Here is a 16,165-nt window from a genome sequence, read left to right on the forward strand (position 1 = left end):
CCATTTGATTAACCAATCAGAGGTTATCCCTCAGGAACACCTCCTCTTTGAAAAGCATATAAGCCCACTGTCATTAGGGGTCTTTGGTCTAAGAGAGACAGCTAAATGACCATTCTTTTATTAATAACCTGCTGGCCTTATTAATAAAATTATTAAATTACCCAGAAACTATGTCTCTCAAATCTTTTTAAATGTCACAGAAAGAAGCATCCCGTGGGGTGCTCCTGTACTTGGCCTTATACTACTTAACTCTTTTGTCAATGATTTGGATAAAGACTTAGATGACTTCCTTATGAGATCTATAGATGACACAAAGCTGGGAGGGGTATCTGACTCACTTCATGACAGAGTCAATATCCAAAAAGTCTCAACAGGCTAGGAAATTACACATAGAAATTATAAGATGGGGAGAAAAAATGCAAAGCTTTACACTCCAGTTCAACTACTCAACTTCTCCAAGACAAAATGGGGGAGGAATGGTCACACAGCAGTTTGTTTATTTACAAATGGGGACTTTAGGAGACTATAAGTTGACAGTATAATATGTCAGACAGAAAGTTAATGCAATCTTGCATTGCATTGAGAGGCATAGCTTCCAAGATTTTATAAGGGGATGGCAGTCCTGCAGTATACTGCTTTGTTCATGACACATCTAGAATAAGTTCAATTCTAGGTGCCTAAGTTTGGAAAGGCTGCCATTTGGAAGAGCACAACTAGACTTATTCTATTTGACCAAGAACAGAACTAGTTATAATGAGAAGTTACAAAAGGCAAATGGAAGCTGGATATAAGAAAAACTCCCAGCAGAGCTGTCCCTAAGTGAAATGGGCAATTCTTGGTTCTGTTCCACTCCCAAAACCCAAATGCAACCCACTGCTAAGACATGCCACAATGCAACTGGCTAGAGAAAGAAAGCAAGCATACACTTCTGAGGCCCTTCCATGGTGCTAATGGACCCCATGTGGGAACCAAAACTTAATCTGCTCTCAATAAATGCTCCTCTGGACACAAGGTACATACCTTCTGATTCATTTGAGAACTGGAACCTTCAGAAGGAACAATATGTTTTGCATTTAGGCTGATGTCTTCAAAATCAGTACATTTTGGCAAAATTGCCAATCTCCCCTGTGGTGGTTCAGCTGGAGCTCTACTATAAGGAATCTCAGAATCACAGCAGAATTCTTTCAGTTTTTCTAGAGACTTTAAAACCATCCTGGGCCTCAGACATTTTCTTGGCTCTTAAATTTGAAATTTAAAAAAAAGATACCTTTAGTATTTTAGAATAAAATCAAGTAACAATTAGAGAAATTTATTTCTGAAAGTAGAAAATATGACTATAGGATCTCAGTATCATGTAGAATTAATAATTAGCTAAAGTTTATTTGTGAAATTAAGAGAAAATATGAGTTTTGGATCTCAGTATCAAATAGTGATTAATAATTAGCAGAAATTTATTTTTAAATTAAAAGAAAATATGACATTAGGATCTCAGTATCAAATAGCAATTAATAATTAACAGATTTTTTTAAAGTAAGTTCTTCACTGAGAAACAGATCTTTTTGTACAAGGATGTAAATAAATGCTGGCCAGTATTATAAGCAGTATTATAAAGGCATTCATTCATTATTCAAAATTAATAAGCCTCTGGAAATTACACCTCAAAATGTTTGTTTTTGCATATAATTTGGCATTTTTTGAAAGTGAAACCGATGACAACCAGCATGTAACACAAAGGAAAACAACCATACTGCAATTAAATTACAAGTTGGTTATTTTAGACAACCTAGACAAACAGAACATACACACACACACACACACACACACACACACACACACACACATACACTCAGCTTCAACTTCAGACAGGAATCAGGACTCACAAGCAGACAGCTGCTACAGATACCACATGACCTAGCTACAAAGCACATCAGACTCCAAAGGTCAAATAACACTGGAATTCTAAAATTACTTTTAGAAGTAAAAAGAGAGTATTAGATGTAAAGGGAAAAGAACAGAGAATGAGCTCGTTAGGAAAACCCAAAAGAGATGAGGCAAATCTAGATATACCTCCCAACACCACCACGCTACCATCCCATCTCTCTCATAGAAGAAAAAATGCATTATTTATCACGTCTTTTTTTTTAACTTCTAACTTTCTATTTCTGTATATGTCAACTGTTTTGGAGGCTTATAAATTTATAAGTAAAATTTTTCCTTGGGAAGGGAGTAAGATGATTCCATAAATGGAGATTACACATCCTAGGAGCAATGAAATGACATTTTGCTTTTAACCCCCCTACCACCACCACCACTGCCACCACCAATACCTCTTACAGGAAAAAAAAAATCTCCAATTTTTCTATCTCAGAAGTTCTCACTGAGACTACTACAATGAAACTATTCATCAAGAACTGTGATTAAGGGGCAGCTAGATGGTGCAGTACACAGAGCTTTGGCCTTGGAGTCAGCAGGACCTGAGGTCAAATCTGACCTCAGATACCTGACACTTACTAGCCATGTGACCCTGGTCAAGTCACTTAACCCCAACTGCTTCACCAAAAAGCAGAAAAAAAAAACCAAAAACAAACTGTGATTGAACTATGCCCCTTTAGCCAACAAAAAACCCAGCCCTTGAGAAGTTACCAAAGGTACTAGAGAATGCCAATATGGAGCTCCTTCATGGCCCCTGCCCCTCAAACCAGGCAGTGTAACCCTAGGATCCTGCATGTGGAACAGATACTCCACCCAAGAAAATGAGAAAACATGTTCTTTCCCCACAGAAAAAGGCACAGAGCTCACCAAACAAGGGATAGCTAAACAAACTGTGGTTCATGAATGTAAATGAAATACTACTGCACCATCATAATAATAATACTGACTGTCTCAAAAGTCTTTAAGAGAAAGAAAAAAGCATAGAAAGTTTTCCAACAACTTCACTGTCCCTGCACAAGAGAATCAGGTTCTTGGCTGGTTAAACTGAAGGCCTGTTAATCCAGAACTAACCACAGCTTCCAACTGTTCCGGTACCACTTTCTTCTCCTTCATCTCCTCGAGCCTGCTTTGCTCTCTTGTGATCAGGTTCATCATATTCCAGGGTCCTCTTCTTACATCCATTAACTTCAGAGGCCTAATATATGAAAATTTAGGATACAATTTATCATTATTTCCACTTGTAGAGCCTGGAGAAACCTGAATACCACGAAGCAATTTAAATCTTACTTCTGAGATGTTCTAACACACACACCCTACGCAAAGAATGTCCTTCATATTCTTACCTCCACCATTTAAGAAAACTTCATCCCTTTAAGTACTAGGTCAGGGGTAGGAAACCTGTGGCCCTGACATCACATATGGCCTTCTAGGTCCTTATGTGTGGCCTTTTGAATGAGTCCAAGTTTTAAAGAACAAATCCTTTTTTCTTGGGGATTTGTTCCGTGAAGTTTGGATTCAGTCAAAAGGCCACATTTGAGGACCTAGAGGGCTACATGTGGCCTGGAGGCTGCAGGTTCCCCACCACCATATCTATTTAGAACCAAGGCAGCCCACCCAAGCAGACATTCCCAAAGGGCAATTCTGGTTCCCATTTTACTCCTCATCTATTTAGTGGACCTAGGTAGTAAAGCAGATGGAGCTCTGGGCTTGGAGCCTGGAAAATCTGACTTCAAATCCTGCCTCTGACACTTCCGAGTTGTGTGACCCTGTACAAACTACTTAGTCCCAGTCTCCTCATCTATAAATAGAACTTATCTCACATGGTTGTTTTGTGGATCAAAAGAAATAATATCTTTAAAGTGCTTAGCAAACTTTGTAGCACAACATAATTTCTAGCTGTTATTATATATTACATATTGAGACATACAAAACTCAACTCATCCCCATTTAAATACAATTAATAATATAATAGCTTTTATATAGCACCTACTATGTGCTAGGCATTTTCCTAAGTGCTTTACAATTATTATCTCATTTGATCCTCACAACAACCCTGAGAGGTATTATTATCTCCATTTTACGGATAAGGAAACTGAGGCAAATAGCATTTAAGTGACTCACCCAAGATCATACAGCCATTAAGTGTCTGAGGCTGAATTTCAACTGACATATTCCCGACACCAGGCACTGCTCTTTATCCACTGCTCCACCTTGGTACCTATTTATATGTTCTATACTTATCTTCTGAGCTTATACATAATTAGGTAGCTACTAACCAATTTGCCAAAGTTGGAATAATTGTCTATCAGTTTAAATAAGGCAGGTCTAACGAAGAGCATGATAGGACAGCACAGAGGTAAGGTTAAGAATTAAGGAGTCCTCGATGCCTCACAAACAGGGAAGTGACATGGTCAGGACTGACCTTTGGGAATATCAGTTTGGATAAGTGTGGTGGCCCACACCTACAGTCCCTGCTACTGAGGAGGCTCAGGCTACTGGACTGATTTGAATTCAGGAATTCTCAGATGCAAGAGGGCTACAGCCTACCTAAAGTAGGTAACAGCACCAATACAATGAGTCTTTGGGATCAGGGGGCTACCAAATTGCCTTAAGGAGGGGTGAACCAGCCCAAGTTGAAAATCTTGCAGTTCAAACCTTCCATGCTAATGAGGAGGGGGATGATGCTCTTGGGTGGCTACTAGGCAAGATGGGGAGACAGTCTTTCAAAAATAAAAAAGGAATATCAATTTGGTGGTTGTTTGAAAGGTAGATTGGAGAGGAAAAAGATCAGAAGTAAGGAGACCAATTGAAATAGCCTACATGAGAGGTGATAAGGGTCTCAACTAGGATGCTGACCACGTGGCTATCAAGAAAGGAATGGATGGAGCATATGTTGTGGAATCAAAATCGACAAGAATTGGCACTAAATGACAATGAAGGAATTGGGGAGAGTCAAGGGTAACTCCAAAGCTGAAGACCTGGGTAAATGGAAGGCTGATGGTGCTCTTGTCACAAAGAGGTAACAGAGTAGGTAATCACAATCTTCTGTTTCCACCTTTCCCCACAAACTTGCTTCTCATAAAACTGGTTTTCACCTTGATCATGACTTCCTGTCACTTGCTCCTTCCCTCTTCTCCCAATTCATCATCATTTATTTGGCTACATTTCCTCCCCTCACAGTCCTGACATTTCAGTAGTGTGCTGTCCACTCTTGAATCCTCTGCCTCCTTATTCTTCTTCTGTATTTGCTCTGTTAATCCATAGCACCAGGCCATGTCCATCACTTTGGCTAAACTATTCATAAATCACAGAAACAAAAAAATATCAGTATTGGAAAAGGCCTCAGAGGGCATGTAGTCCAACCCATCCTTTCTACAACACATTAACAAGTGGTCCTCTCCAGCCTCCCCTTGAAAACCTCCAGGGGGGAGGAACCCATTACCTCCCAAAGCAACCCATTTCACTCTGGGGCAATGTTAACTGTTAGAAAACTTCTGTTAAGAGGAAATCATAACAAAAATATACCAACTGGTCCCTTGCACTCACACAATTTAACTTCAAATGAGATCTCACTGCTCCACCATAATGGTTTCATCCATCTCTCTCACTGATTCCTTGTTGCACAGCCTGTAGAAGTTACTCCAAGCTTTTTTCTTAAGCCACCCTCTCTGTCAACCTATTATCCTACTTTACTATACTCCTCCACATATAAGGAGCTCTCTAAGTTTTCATTTTTTCTCTCCTCCTTTCCAGCCTCAGAAAACAAGGTGGCCTTCCTCCAAGTCAAGCTACTAACCTATCTTTCAAACTCTTGATTCCAACCCCTCCTAGACCTTATTCAATCAACCAACAAGCATTTATTAAGCACCTACCACAGGCCAGAATTGTAATAGGTACTGGGCATACAAAAACAAGCCTTTTTCTCAAAGAGCTTATTTATATCCTATTCCATCAATTTCTATCTCTCCCATCTTTAATCTGTCTCTCTCTCCACTAAATCTGTTCCATCCATATACACAAATACATGTTTAGGTTCCCCTATCTTAGGAAAAAAAATTCCTTTGACTCTAGTTTACCCTCACCTTAGATGTCTCCTGCCCTTTACAAACAATTTAACTTCACTGCTCCACCATAGTGGTGGCATTCATGCCTATGGTACACAGCACATAAGCTCACAGTGGCTTGAAACATAGCAGATGCTTAATAAATGTTTGAGCTCACTTCCATTTTATTGGCACCCACTCATTCCACATCTCACTGCAATCTGATTTTGCATGCCCACCATTCTACTGAAACAGCTATCTCTAAAACCTCAAAGAACTCTTCTCAGGTCTAACAGCTTTTTCTTAGCATTCATCTCCATCTCCTACTCCAAAACTTGCTGTGACATGAACGTAACCTTGGGTTCCTAAGTGCAGGGACTATTTCATTCTAGGCTTTGTATTCCCAGAAACTAGCACAGTACCTGATGCACAGCAGGCAATTAATAAATGTTTGCTGATTGATCGACTGAAGACTATGCCATCTGCACACAAATACTCTACACAGATATCCAAGAAATCCTTGATGAATATATGAGAGGGGCAGAGGCCAACAACTGCATAGGCAGAACAAAGTGGGCCAGAATGCATCTGGAAAATTATACATGCTTATAATAATCCCAAGTTTTTCTATAAGACAAAAGTCACTCTTTCCAACATGAATATTCTCCAGATGACCACATACAAATGGAAATCATGGAATACCACAGTCTCTGAGGAATTAAATGTTTTACGTCACCTAGAGGATGTTGGTGAGTCACACAATGAGCATGGGTAGGCTTTAGTACATTGCCAACAAATGGCACAGGAGAAGATGACATAGAGGATACTCTCAGAGATGTGTAACATCAGAAAAAAAATGTGGGTCAGCCATACAGCTAGAGCTAAAATTAACTAATAAATAGTTGACATGATCCACTGTCATCCAATGTCAAGAGATCTTGGTAACCGTGGGGAAGTCACTTAATTACAGTAGGCCTCAATTTCCTAATCTGTAAAACTGGGATTGTAATAACACGTACCTCCCAGGGTTACTGTAAGAATCAAATGAGGTAATAACTATAAAGGACTTACCACAGTGCCTGGCACATAACTGGCACTATGTAAATATTACCTTTTATTATGACTGTTACATATGTTAGCTATCATCATCATTAATATTATTATTAAGCACTATATAAACATTAGCTATCATTATCAATTACTATTATTAAGCTCTATATAAATGTCAGCTACCATCATCTTCTTCTTCATCTATTATTATTATTAAGTGCTGGGGGGCCCAGTGTGCTGGGCCTGAATTCAGAAAAGATTCATCTTCCTGAGTTCAAATCCAACCTCAGACACTTACTGAGCTGTGTGACACCTGGGCAAGTCACTTCACCCTGTTTGCCTCAGTTTCCTCATCTGTAAAAGGAACTGGAGAAGGAAATGGCAAACCACTCCAGTGTCTTTGCTAAGAAAACCTCAAATGGGGTCATGAAGACTAACTGAAAACGACCGAACAACAAAAAAGTTTTATATAAATGCTAGTTATCATTATCAGTCGTGTAAGCATTATATAAATGTTAACTATAACTATCATCATCCATTATTATTAAGTGCTATATAAATGATACTTATCATTATTATTACTATGCAGCAAGGCATATGCGGCAATAATAATATCATTATTAGTATTATTAGTATTATTATTATGCAGCACATTGGATAAGTCCTGCGCTTCCCCTCCTCCCTCCACTCTCCCCAGAAGAGTTAGGAAGAGTCAAACTTAAGGATAAGGTGGGGGATGGGTTGTGCTACAGCTGGCTGGAGGGAGGAGGAGTCAAACTGAGGAGATTCACAAATCCAAAACTCTGGAGTAATCCTCCTAGAACGCCTAGGCCTGCACCCCCACCTCCCCCTCCCCTCCCGCCTAGCAGCGTCGCTCATTGCCCTGCACCCCTCCCCAATCCAGGCCTAGACCCCGCCTCCTTCCCCAAGCTGCGCGTGCCCGCCCACCTCCTGACCACAGCGCACCTTCCGCTGCTGCTCCCACGGCTCCTGCAGCTCCCGCGGCTCCGGGGGCGCTCCAGCATCACAGCTGGGCCTCCCAGGTGCCCCCGTCTGGGGGGGAGGACTTCAGGTGTCCCGCCGGCTTAAAGAATCGGCTCAACACCGCCTGCCTGGCCGCCGCCAGGGCGGGCACGGCGGCCCCGGCCGAGCCGGAGGCCGCCTTCTGCCGCGGCATCAGGGGCAGGCGGGCGGCGGGCACGCACGAGACGCGGAGTGCGGCGCCCCGCCCCGCCAACCCCGGAGTGAGCGCTCCCGGCCCGGCTCAATCTCAGGCCTCTGCTGGCGCGGCAACGACGTCATGGCCCGCCCGCGCCGCGAGGGCAGGGCGGGCTCGATGGGACCCCGTGCCTATCTTCTCCAATAAGCGTCTTGCGCGGGCTCTTCAATTATTCTCTGGCTGCGCGGGAAAAGAGCAGTTGCTCCGTTGGCGTTGCAGAAACCCATTGCCTGCAGACATGGCCCCTATGATCAACTGCATCGTCGCTGTGTCCCAGAACATGGGCATAGGGAAGAACGGGGACCTGCCCTGGCCTCCGCTCAGGTACCTCGCTTACCCGACCTGGGCAGAGTCGGGAGCTGGGGCTTAATGCATGCGGAGCCATTCGATTGTTAGCTCCTTGAGGGATGGAACTGGCTTTGCCTCTCTTTTGCATCCCAAGCGCTTAGCAAAATACCTGGCACATGGTAGGCGCTCCAGAGGCAGCCCCCGTTTTGACCCGAGGTGGGGCTTGGGAGACATCTTCTGAGAGATGGGGCTGTTAAAAGGATGGTGAAACAGGCTTTGTAAAATGGGCTCGTTCCAATTCCCCTTGGGCTCACCTTTAGGGACCGGGGAAGGAGGGACAAGGGTGGGGGGTGGGGCGGAGGCTGCAAATGCACCTGGGGGTAAAGTGCACAGTCCCGTTATGAAGGTCAGGTCATCTGGCCAGAACTAAGTTCAGAGGGCTTGACAGTGCAGAGAACCAACTGGAGTCCCCTAAGCAAAGTCCATCAGCATGCGTTCTACTGTTGATGTTACCTAATCCTGTGTCTCTCCTGTTATTAGGAATGAATTCAAGTACTTCCAGAAAATGACTACAACTACTTCAGTAGAAGGTAACCTTGCACTTTTATTTTAATACAAGAGACTGAACTATGGACCCTGTGGTAATGTGCACAAGAGCCATCTTGCTCAAAGTGGTCAACAGACCAGATTTAAACAAAAAAGAACTTTTTTCCTTGAATTATTCAATTTTCTTTTCTTTATGGATACTTTGATTTGTACATATTCTTGCACCATTGGTAGAAATGTAATGCATCTTCCCCTCCAAAACTACAAATGAAAGATTTACTGTTCATGTAAATAAATAGGTCATATTAAAAACAGCAAAATTGCTTAGGAACAGAGGAAAATAAAATTTTTTGTTGACTTGGTACACCCCTCAACATTAGAAAAGTACTAAAGAAAGCTCCTAGAAAACATTTTATTTCCTCTATCTTTCTACCAGGATAGAGTTAGCATATTTTCCCAAGGATTTTGTAATATTGAAGTCTTTGTCCATTTTAAAAAGCACTGGGTCATTTTTCAAAAGTACTATTCTCTCAGTTTTTTGTATTTAGCTGTGATTTCTTTATTCCTTGTTATCTTACTGTGTTTCTTTATATATCCATTTCTTCCTTTTCCTCTAGACGATTAACATCAATAATTAGATTAATGAGAACGTGTTCTACTTAAATTGCTACAAAGGTAAACTGGCCACTGTCATAATCCTCCCTGAAGTTTATTATTACTGCCAGATACTTTCATTCCTTTGATCAAAACAACACTTATCTGATTCCTGATGGATGTACGGTGCTATGCCAGGTGTTGGGGGCTATAATCTAATAGGGAACATAAAGCAGGCTTCAGTCAGTCAATAAACATTTATTAAGTGCCTGTTGTGTTCCAGGTACTGTGCTAAGTACAGGGGATACAAAAAAAATGTAAAAGACAAACCTGCTCTCAAAGTGTTCACAGTCTCATGGAGGAAATAACATGCAAACAGCTGTGTACAAATAAGCCGTGTCCAGGATAAATTGAAAATAATCAACAGAGGCAAACCATTAGAATTAAAGAGAATTGAGAAAGGTGAGATTTTAGCTGGGATTTGAAAGAAGCCAGGTGGTAGAAATGAGGAGGGGGATGAGTCCAGTCATGGGGAAACAACAATGAAATGCCCAGAGTTTGGAGATGGAATGTTTTATAGGTTTATCTTTGTGGCATAAGGAAAATAAAAGGATATCATGCTTCATGGAGGAAGTACCACAGCCTGGGCTTTGAATGATCCTGTACATTGACCTGCAAACAAACACTCATGTTAATTCCTGGCTCTTTGCTTTTGCTCAGAGACAGAACCATATCTGCAGAGGTATGGACTTGGGGAGATTAGGGAACAAGTGCTGGAAAAGGAAGGAGTCCAATTTGGCTGGTGCCTAGGGCACATAAAGGGGTTAAGCCGGGACAGTTATAAAAGGCCTTGAATCTCAGGCTAAGAAATTAGCTAATTATCATGTAGAGAGTGTGGAGACAGGGTCATTAAAATTTTTCCGAGGACATAATCAGATTGAAGGAGTGAAAGATGAGTGTCAAGAGTTCTTGGCTCCAAATGAGAATTGACTTGGAATCTATCCCTATCTGTACTCTTCTAATTACTGTGACATTCCCCAGCTTTCTGAGTTCTTGTATCTCTCTACTGTACTTAGCAATGTTTCCTATTTCAGTAGATAGTCTATAAATAAATCTTTGGAGTTACTTTTGACACACTTCCCTGCCCTCCTCTCAGTCAACAAGCATTTATGTGTGCTTGTTGCACTGTGCACTGGAGATATGAACAAAGACAGAAACAGTCCCTTGCCCTCAGAGGGATCAGTTTAATACAGGAGACCACATTTGAGCTATGTACCTACAAAATATACACACAATGTAAATGGGAAGTGATCTCAGAGGGGGACTGGAAAAGGCTTCTTGCAGAAGGTAGAATTTTAGCTGAAGAAAGCCAGGGAACTAAGATGAGGAGGGAGAATTCAGGATCATCAGTACAAATGCATGGTGTCTGGAAATAGAATGGCTTAGTTCTAGGCCACTATCACTAGATTACAAAGTGAGGGGGAGGAGGCGAGCCAAGTAGTTTGGTAAGAAGACTAGAAAGGTGGGAGGGAACCAAGTTGTGGTGAAGTCCACAAGTCTGGGCCACAAATTGGATATGGGGGTGGGGTGTGAGAGGGAGGAATTGAGATATCATCTAGATTGTGAGCCAGGATGACTGAGAGGATGGTGGGTACCCTCTACTGTAATAGGTTTGGGGGGGAAAGATAATGAGTTCTGTTTTAAGACATTAAGTTTAATTAGAAGTAAACCAAGATCTTCTACCATATTCCACAATGTATTCAAAATTGAGATATGACTTGAAGATCCCATAAAAGAATTAGAGGAGAAACAGATCATCTTCTGTTCATAGCTATGGGTAGGAAAATAATTTTTAACCAGAGAGATAGAGGTAATTACCAAAGATCAAATAGATAATTTTGATTACCTGAAATTGAAAAGCTATTGCATAAGTAAAATTAATCTGTGTAGGCTAAGAAGGGAAAGCAATTGACTAGAGGAAAAAAGCTTTATATCAAGTTTCTCTGATAAGAATTTGATATCCCAGCTGTGTAGACTACTAACAGATATGCAGGACCAAACCTCCCCAAATGATAAGCTAGTTGTCCTTGGTCACAAACAACAAATAGTCCTCTGAAGAACTGCAAACTATTAACGTATGAAAGAATGCTCCAGATCACTAATAATAAGAGAAATGCAAATCAAAACAGCCCTGGGTTTCACTTCAAACCCAGCTAACTGACTGAGATAACAAAATGTCTGAAAAGACTGGCATATTTTAAAGCATTGTTAGTGAAGCTGGGAATTGGGACCACCATTCTAGAAAACAATTTGGAATCAAGTGACTAAAATATCCATACCTTATGACCCGGAGATTGCACTGCTAGACAAATACCCCAAGAAAGTCATTGATTAAAACAGAAAGGCTCAGTATACTTTTTTGTATGAGCAAAGAATTGTAAACAGAGCAAATATCTATCAATTGAGTAATAAACAGTGTGCAGTATATTGTATGAAGTATTACTGTGCTATAAAAAAAAACATAAATACAGAGTAATGAAAAGTGAAGTAAGCAGAGCCAGAAAAACAATATATACAAAGACGACATCAATGTAAATGTTTCCATTTTGTATCTGCCACAAGATGAAAAATTAATGTTGCAAAATTACAAAGAAGATGCATAAGAAGACTTTTTCCCTACTCCTTTGTAGGTGTGGAAGCAGAGGTAGAGGGATTTCCATGGGTGTGAAGTATTAAATATAATGTATTTTTATGTATTAGTCAGTTTTGCAGGGGTTTTTTTGATCAATCAATAAGCATTTATTAAATGTTTACTATGTTCTCTGCACTATGGTAGATGCAGAGGCTAGAGTGTGTGTGTGTGTGTGTGTGTGTGTGTGTGTAATTTCTACTCTCAAGCTTACATTCCATCATGTTGAAGTCTTTTAAAAGTCTTAAGTCTTTTCCCAACTGTCTAGTCTTACCTATGCCACCTAGATTGCATGCTTTATTCCTTTAAAAATAAAAATGTATTGAGATTATTGTTTCCATTACCCAAACTCCTCCAGTCTCTCTCTTCTTTTACTTTACAAGACCCATCTTTTATAACAAATTTAAAAAAAAAAACAGCAAGGGCATTTTTCAAATCATTCAACAAGCATTTATTAAACACTTACTAGATGCCAATCACTTTTCTAGGCACTGGGAATAAAATACAGAAAGTGAAACAATCTCTACTCAAAATAAGCTTACACTCTAATAGGGGATTTAACATATACATACATACATATATATATATATATATATATATATATATACATATATATGAAAATAGGTACAACATAAATATAAAGTGAGTAGATAGATAGCATCAGCCTCACACCATTTCTTCTAAGAAAAACATGGAATTAGTTGTACAGTCCATTGTTTATCTCTCTCAAAGCGGGGGCATGCATATGCATGGGAGCTGCAGTGTTGGAGCTGAGCTCTTTTGGGGGTTAGCACACACAGTTTATATAGGGTGCACAGGGGTGATATCACCCCATCATCATTTTTTACCTCTGGACAGACTACCCCCAACCATCCCAGACCACTTCCAGTCTTGGGCTTTCTAGACAGAAGAATCTGTCTCCACCCAAGTCTGAGCAGAATACAATGGGGGTACCCCTACCTTAGATTAAATTACTTGCAGGGTAGGGTTGGGGTTTGATCAGGATAAGGAGAGTCAATGCAATCTCATTATCAGTGATGTCCTTCTGACTTAAAGTCAGGACTTTGGAAGAAGGGGGCTAGGGAAAGCTCTGAATCTCATATTTCGTAGTAGATAGACAAAGTAGTTTGAGAGGGAGGGAAATTTTAACTTTTGTTTTAAAGCATTCTTCATCAACAAAACTGTGCGAAAAGGGGATCCACTAGATGTCACTCTAATAACTTTGTATATTTAATTACCATAATGGACTCTTATGTTTTCTATTTGATTTACAGGTAAACAGAATCTGTTAATAATGGGGAAGAAGACCTGGTTCTCTATTCCTGAGAAGAGTCGACCTTTAAAAAACAGGATTAATTTAGTTCTCAGCAAAGAACTGAAGTAAGTACTATTGGCACCAACACATTTATTATATACTCTGCTCTTAAAGGTTAGTTTGTAATAAGGTGGAATAGTAGAATATAGCTAATATAAAAGAGTTGTTAAGCTCCAATACTCAAGAAGTTTACTAGCCTGTGAAACAAGATACATTAGGGAATAGAAATGGGAGTGAATAATAACAATTTACATCTATTAACATTTTTTATTGCCTTTGTTATATAAGACTTCTAATTAGTCATTTCTGAGCCTCACAAGACTAAATTAACCATGTGACTGTTAAAGAAGCACTTAATATATTGGCAACTAAGTTTAAGCCATTATTTATCATTAAAAAAATTTATGGTTTGATCACGTCTGAACCAAAAGATTGAGAGGTAGCATGAGACATGTATAAGAGACTGGACTTGGAATCAGAAAGGCTTAGTTTCATGTCCCAGTTCAGACACTTATTAACCATAGGACCTTAAGCAAATAATTTAACCTCTCTATATTGTGGTTTCTTAAGTTTACTAAATCAAAAGTGTTCTGGAAGAAAAAAAAATCATTTCAACAACCATCTTAAAGCACCTTTTGTGCAAGAAAAACTATGATAGGCTGTGTGACCATGGGCAAGTTTCTTAGCATTTATTTGCCTCAGTTTCCTCATATGAATAATGAGGATAATAATAACACCTACTTATAGGGTTGTTGTGAGGATTAAACAAGACATTTATAAAGCACTTAGCACAGTGCCTGGAATGTAATAAGTATTATATAAATATTAGCTGTATTATTGTTGTTGTTATTAAAAAGCAATGTTTCCTGCCCTCAGAGAGCTTACTTTATAGTAGGAAGCTCCAGCATGCACACCGAGGGAAAAAAAAGATGACATATAAATCAAGTCATTTCAGTATAGAGGTAAGCTCTGACAACCAGAAGGAATTAGAACAGCAATGCACTTGAAATAATCCATAAAGGAAGCTAGGGATCCCAAGAGATGGAAGTAAGGATAGAGAGCATTCCATGCGTGAAGAACAGTCTATCCAGTGACCCAGAGGTGAAAGATGGAGTGTTATATATAGGCAATAGAAAATAAGCCTGCTTAGGTGGAAAGTAGTAAAGTGTTAGAGAGGAAGTAATGTGAAATCGATCTGAAAAACTATATTGGAGGCAGATTTTGAACCACTTTAAATGCTAAAGAGGAATTTATATTTTATACTAGAAGCAGTAGAGAACCACTGAATCTTCTTCAGGATGGAAGTGATGTGTTCAGGCCTATACTTTAGGAATTTCATTTGGTCAGTGGGGTGAAGGATGGATCAGAGAGTTGAAATGGGAAGCAGGGAGATCAATGAGAAGCCACTGCATGATGCCTGAGTGATTGTTGAAAAAGGGATGGATGGGAGATATAGCAATAGAAAGGGTCAGACTGGCAACTGATTCGGTGTGTAAGTATGAGTCACTAGCTGAGGGTGACACTGAGGTCATGATCCTGGATGGTTGGGAAGATGGTGGTACCCTTGACAGTAATGGGGACGTTTGGAAGAATGCTAGGTTGGGAGGGGGAAGGTAATGCAGTCTGTTTTAGACACTTTGAAATTGAGGTGCCAATGGGAAAACCCACTGTAGGTGTCCAGTGGGTAAGTGGAGATAGCCTGGAGTTCAGGAAAAGCATGAGAAGGGTTGATGATTTAGATTGGGGGTCATCTGTATGGAAATGATATCATTATTATTATTCATGACCAGGTGGGGATGAAGAAAGAAGGAATCAATGAAAAGGCATTTATTAAGCTTTTGTCACTACTTTCCAGCTGATTACTTATTGTGCTGAGTATTGGTCTTGTTTAGTCCTTCAATTGTGTGTGATTCTTCTTGACCCCATTTGGGGTTTTTGTGTCAGAAATACTTTAGTGATTTGCTATTTCCTTCTCCATCTCATTTGGCAGATGTGGAACTGAGGCAAAAATGGTGAAGTGACTTACACAGGGTCACACAGCTAGTAGGTGCCTGGGGCCAGATCTGAACTCATGAAGATGAGTCTCCCTGACTCCAGGCCTGGCACTCTATCCACTGTACCACCTAACTGAATACTGCAGATACAAAGATTTAAAAAGACAGCTCCTGCCCTCCAGGAGCTTATGTTCTAATAGGTGAAGACTACAAATAGAGGAGAAGTGACCAGGGAAGGAAGAGTTGTAGGGGGATAGAAAGAGTTAGGGAGCAGGATCGGTACACACCCAATGATGATGTGGCTAGAATGGAGGGGATGTAAAACTGAAACATCGTCTTGGGCCCAAGGCTAGCCTGTAGATTAAATTGATTAATTTGTACACATACAGTCCTCCTCTTCCATGTTTTCCTGTATATTGCCATGACTGTGCTCCCTACTCACTGTAATCTTTAGTATCTCTCTTTATTGCTTCTTCCTTGCTGCCTACAAATACC

The 16,165-nt window shown here is 40.3% G+C and overlaps 2 protein-coding genes and 1 long non-coding RNA gene across 3 annotated transcripts in view; 1 reads left to right on the forward strand and 2 right to left on the reverse strand.

The window, feature by feature from the left end:
• Positions 1-8,202, reverse strand: part of MSH3 (mutS homolog 3) — a 204,065-nt gene extending 195,863 nt beyond the window's left edge. The window contains 4 exon segments of the mRNA XM_078153148.1: positions 1,021-1,238; positions 3,004-3,127; positions 7,992-8,084; positions 8,086-8,202. Of these exon segments, the coding sequence (XP_078009274.1) occupies positions 1,021-1,238; positions 3,004-3,127; positions 7,992-8,084; positions 8,086-8,202 (552 nt within the window).
• A 90-nt stretch (positions 8,203-8,292) lies between these two features.
• The window catches only part of DHFR (dihydrofolate reductase), a 36,624-nt gene continuing 28,751 nt past the window's right edge, over positions 8,293-16,165 (forward strand). Inside the window, exons 1-3 of the mRNA XM_021007614.2 lie at positions 8,293-8,568; positions 9,073-9,122; positions 13,636-13,741. Coding sequence (XP_020863273.1) covers positions 8,483-8,568; positions 9,073-9,122; positions 13,636-13,741 — 242 coding nt within the window. The 5' untranslated portion in view covers positions 8,293-8,482. The remainder of the gene's footprint in view (positions 8,569-9,072; positions 9,123-13,635; positions 13,742-16,165) is intronic.
• Positions 9,915-16,165, reverse strand: part of LOC110222568 (uncharacterized) — a 53,252-nt gene continuing 47,001 nt past the window's right edge. Inside the window, exon 5 of the long non-coding RNA XR_013486123.1 lies at positions 9,915-10,344. This is a non-coding gene — a long non-coding RNA (uncharacterized LOC110222568). The remainder of the gene's footprint in view (positions 10,345-16,165) is intronic.

This window comes from Phascolarctos cinereus, unplaced genomic scaffold, assembly GCF_003287225.1.
Source record: "Phascolarctos cinereus isolate Bilbo 61053 unplaced genomic scaffold, phaCin_HiC Scaffold_4;HRSCAF=312, whole genome shotgun sequence".
Lineage (NCBI taxonomy): Eukaryota > Metazoa > Chordata > Mammalia > Diprotodontia > Phascolarctidae > Phascolarctos > Phascolarctos cinereus.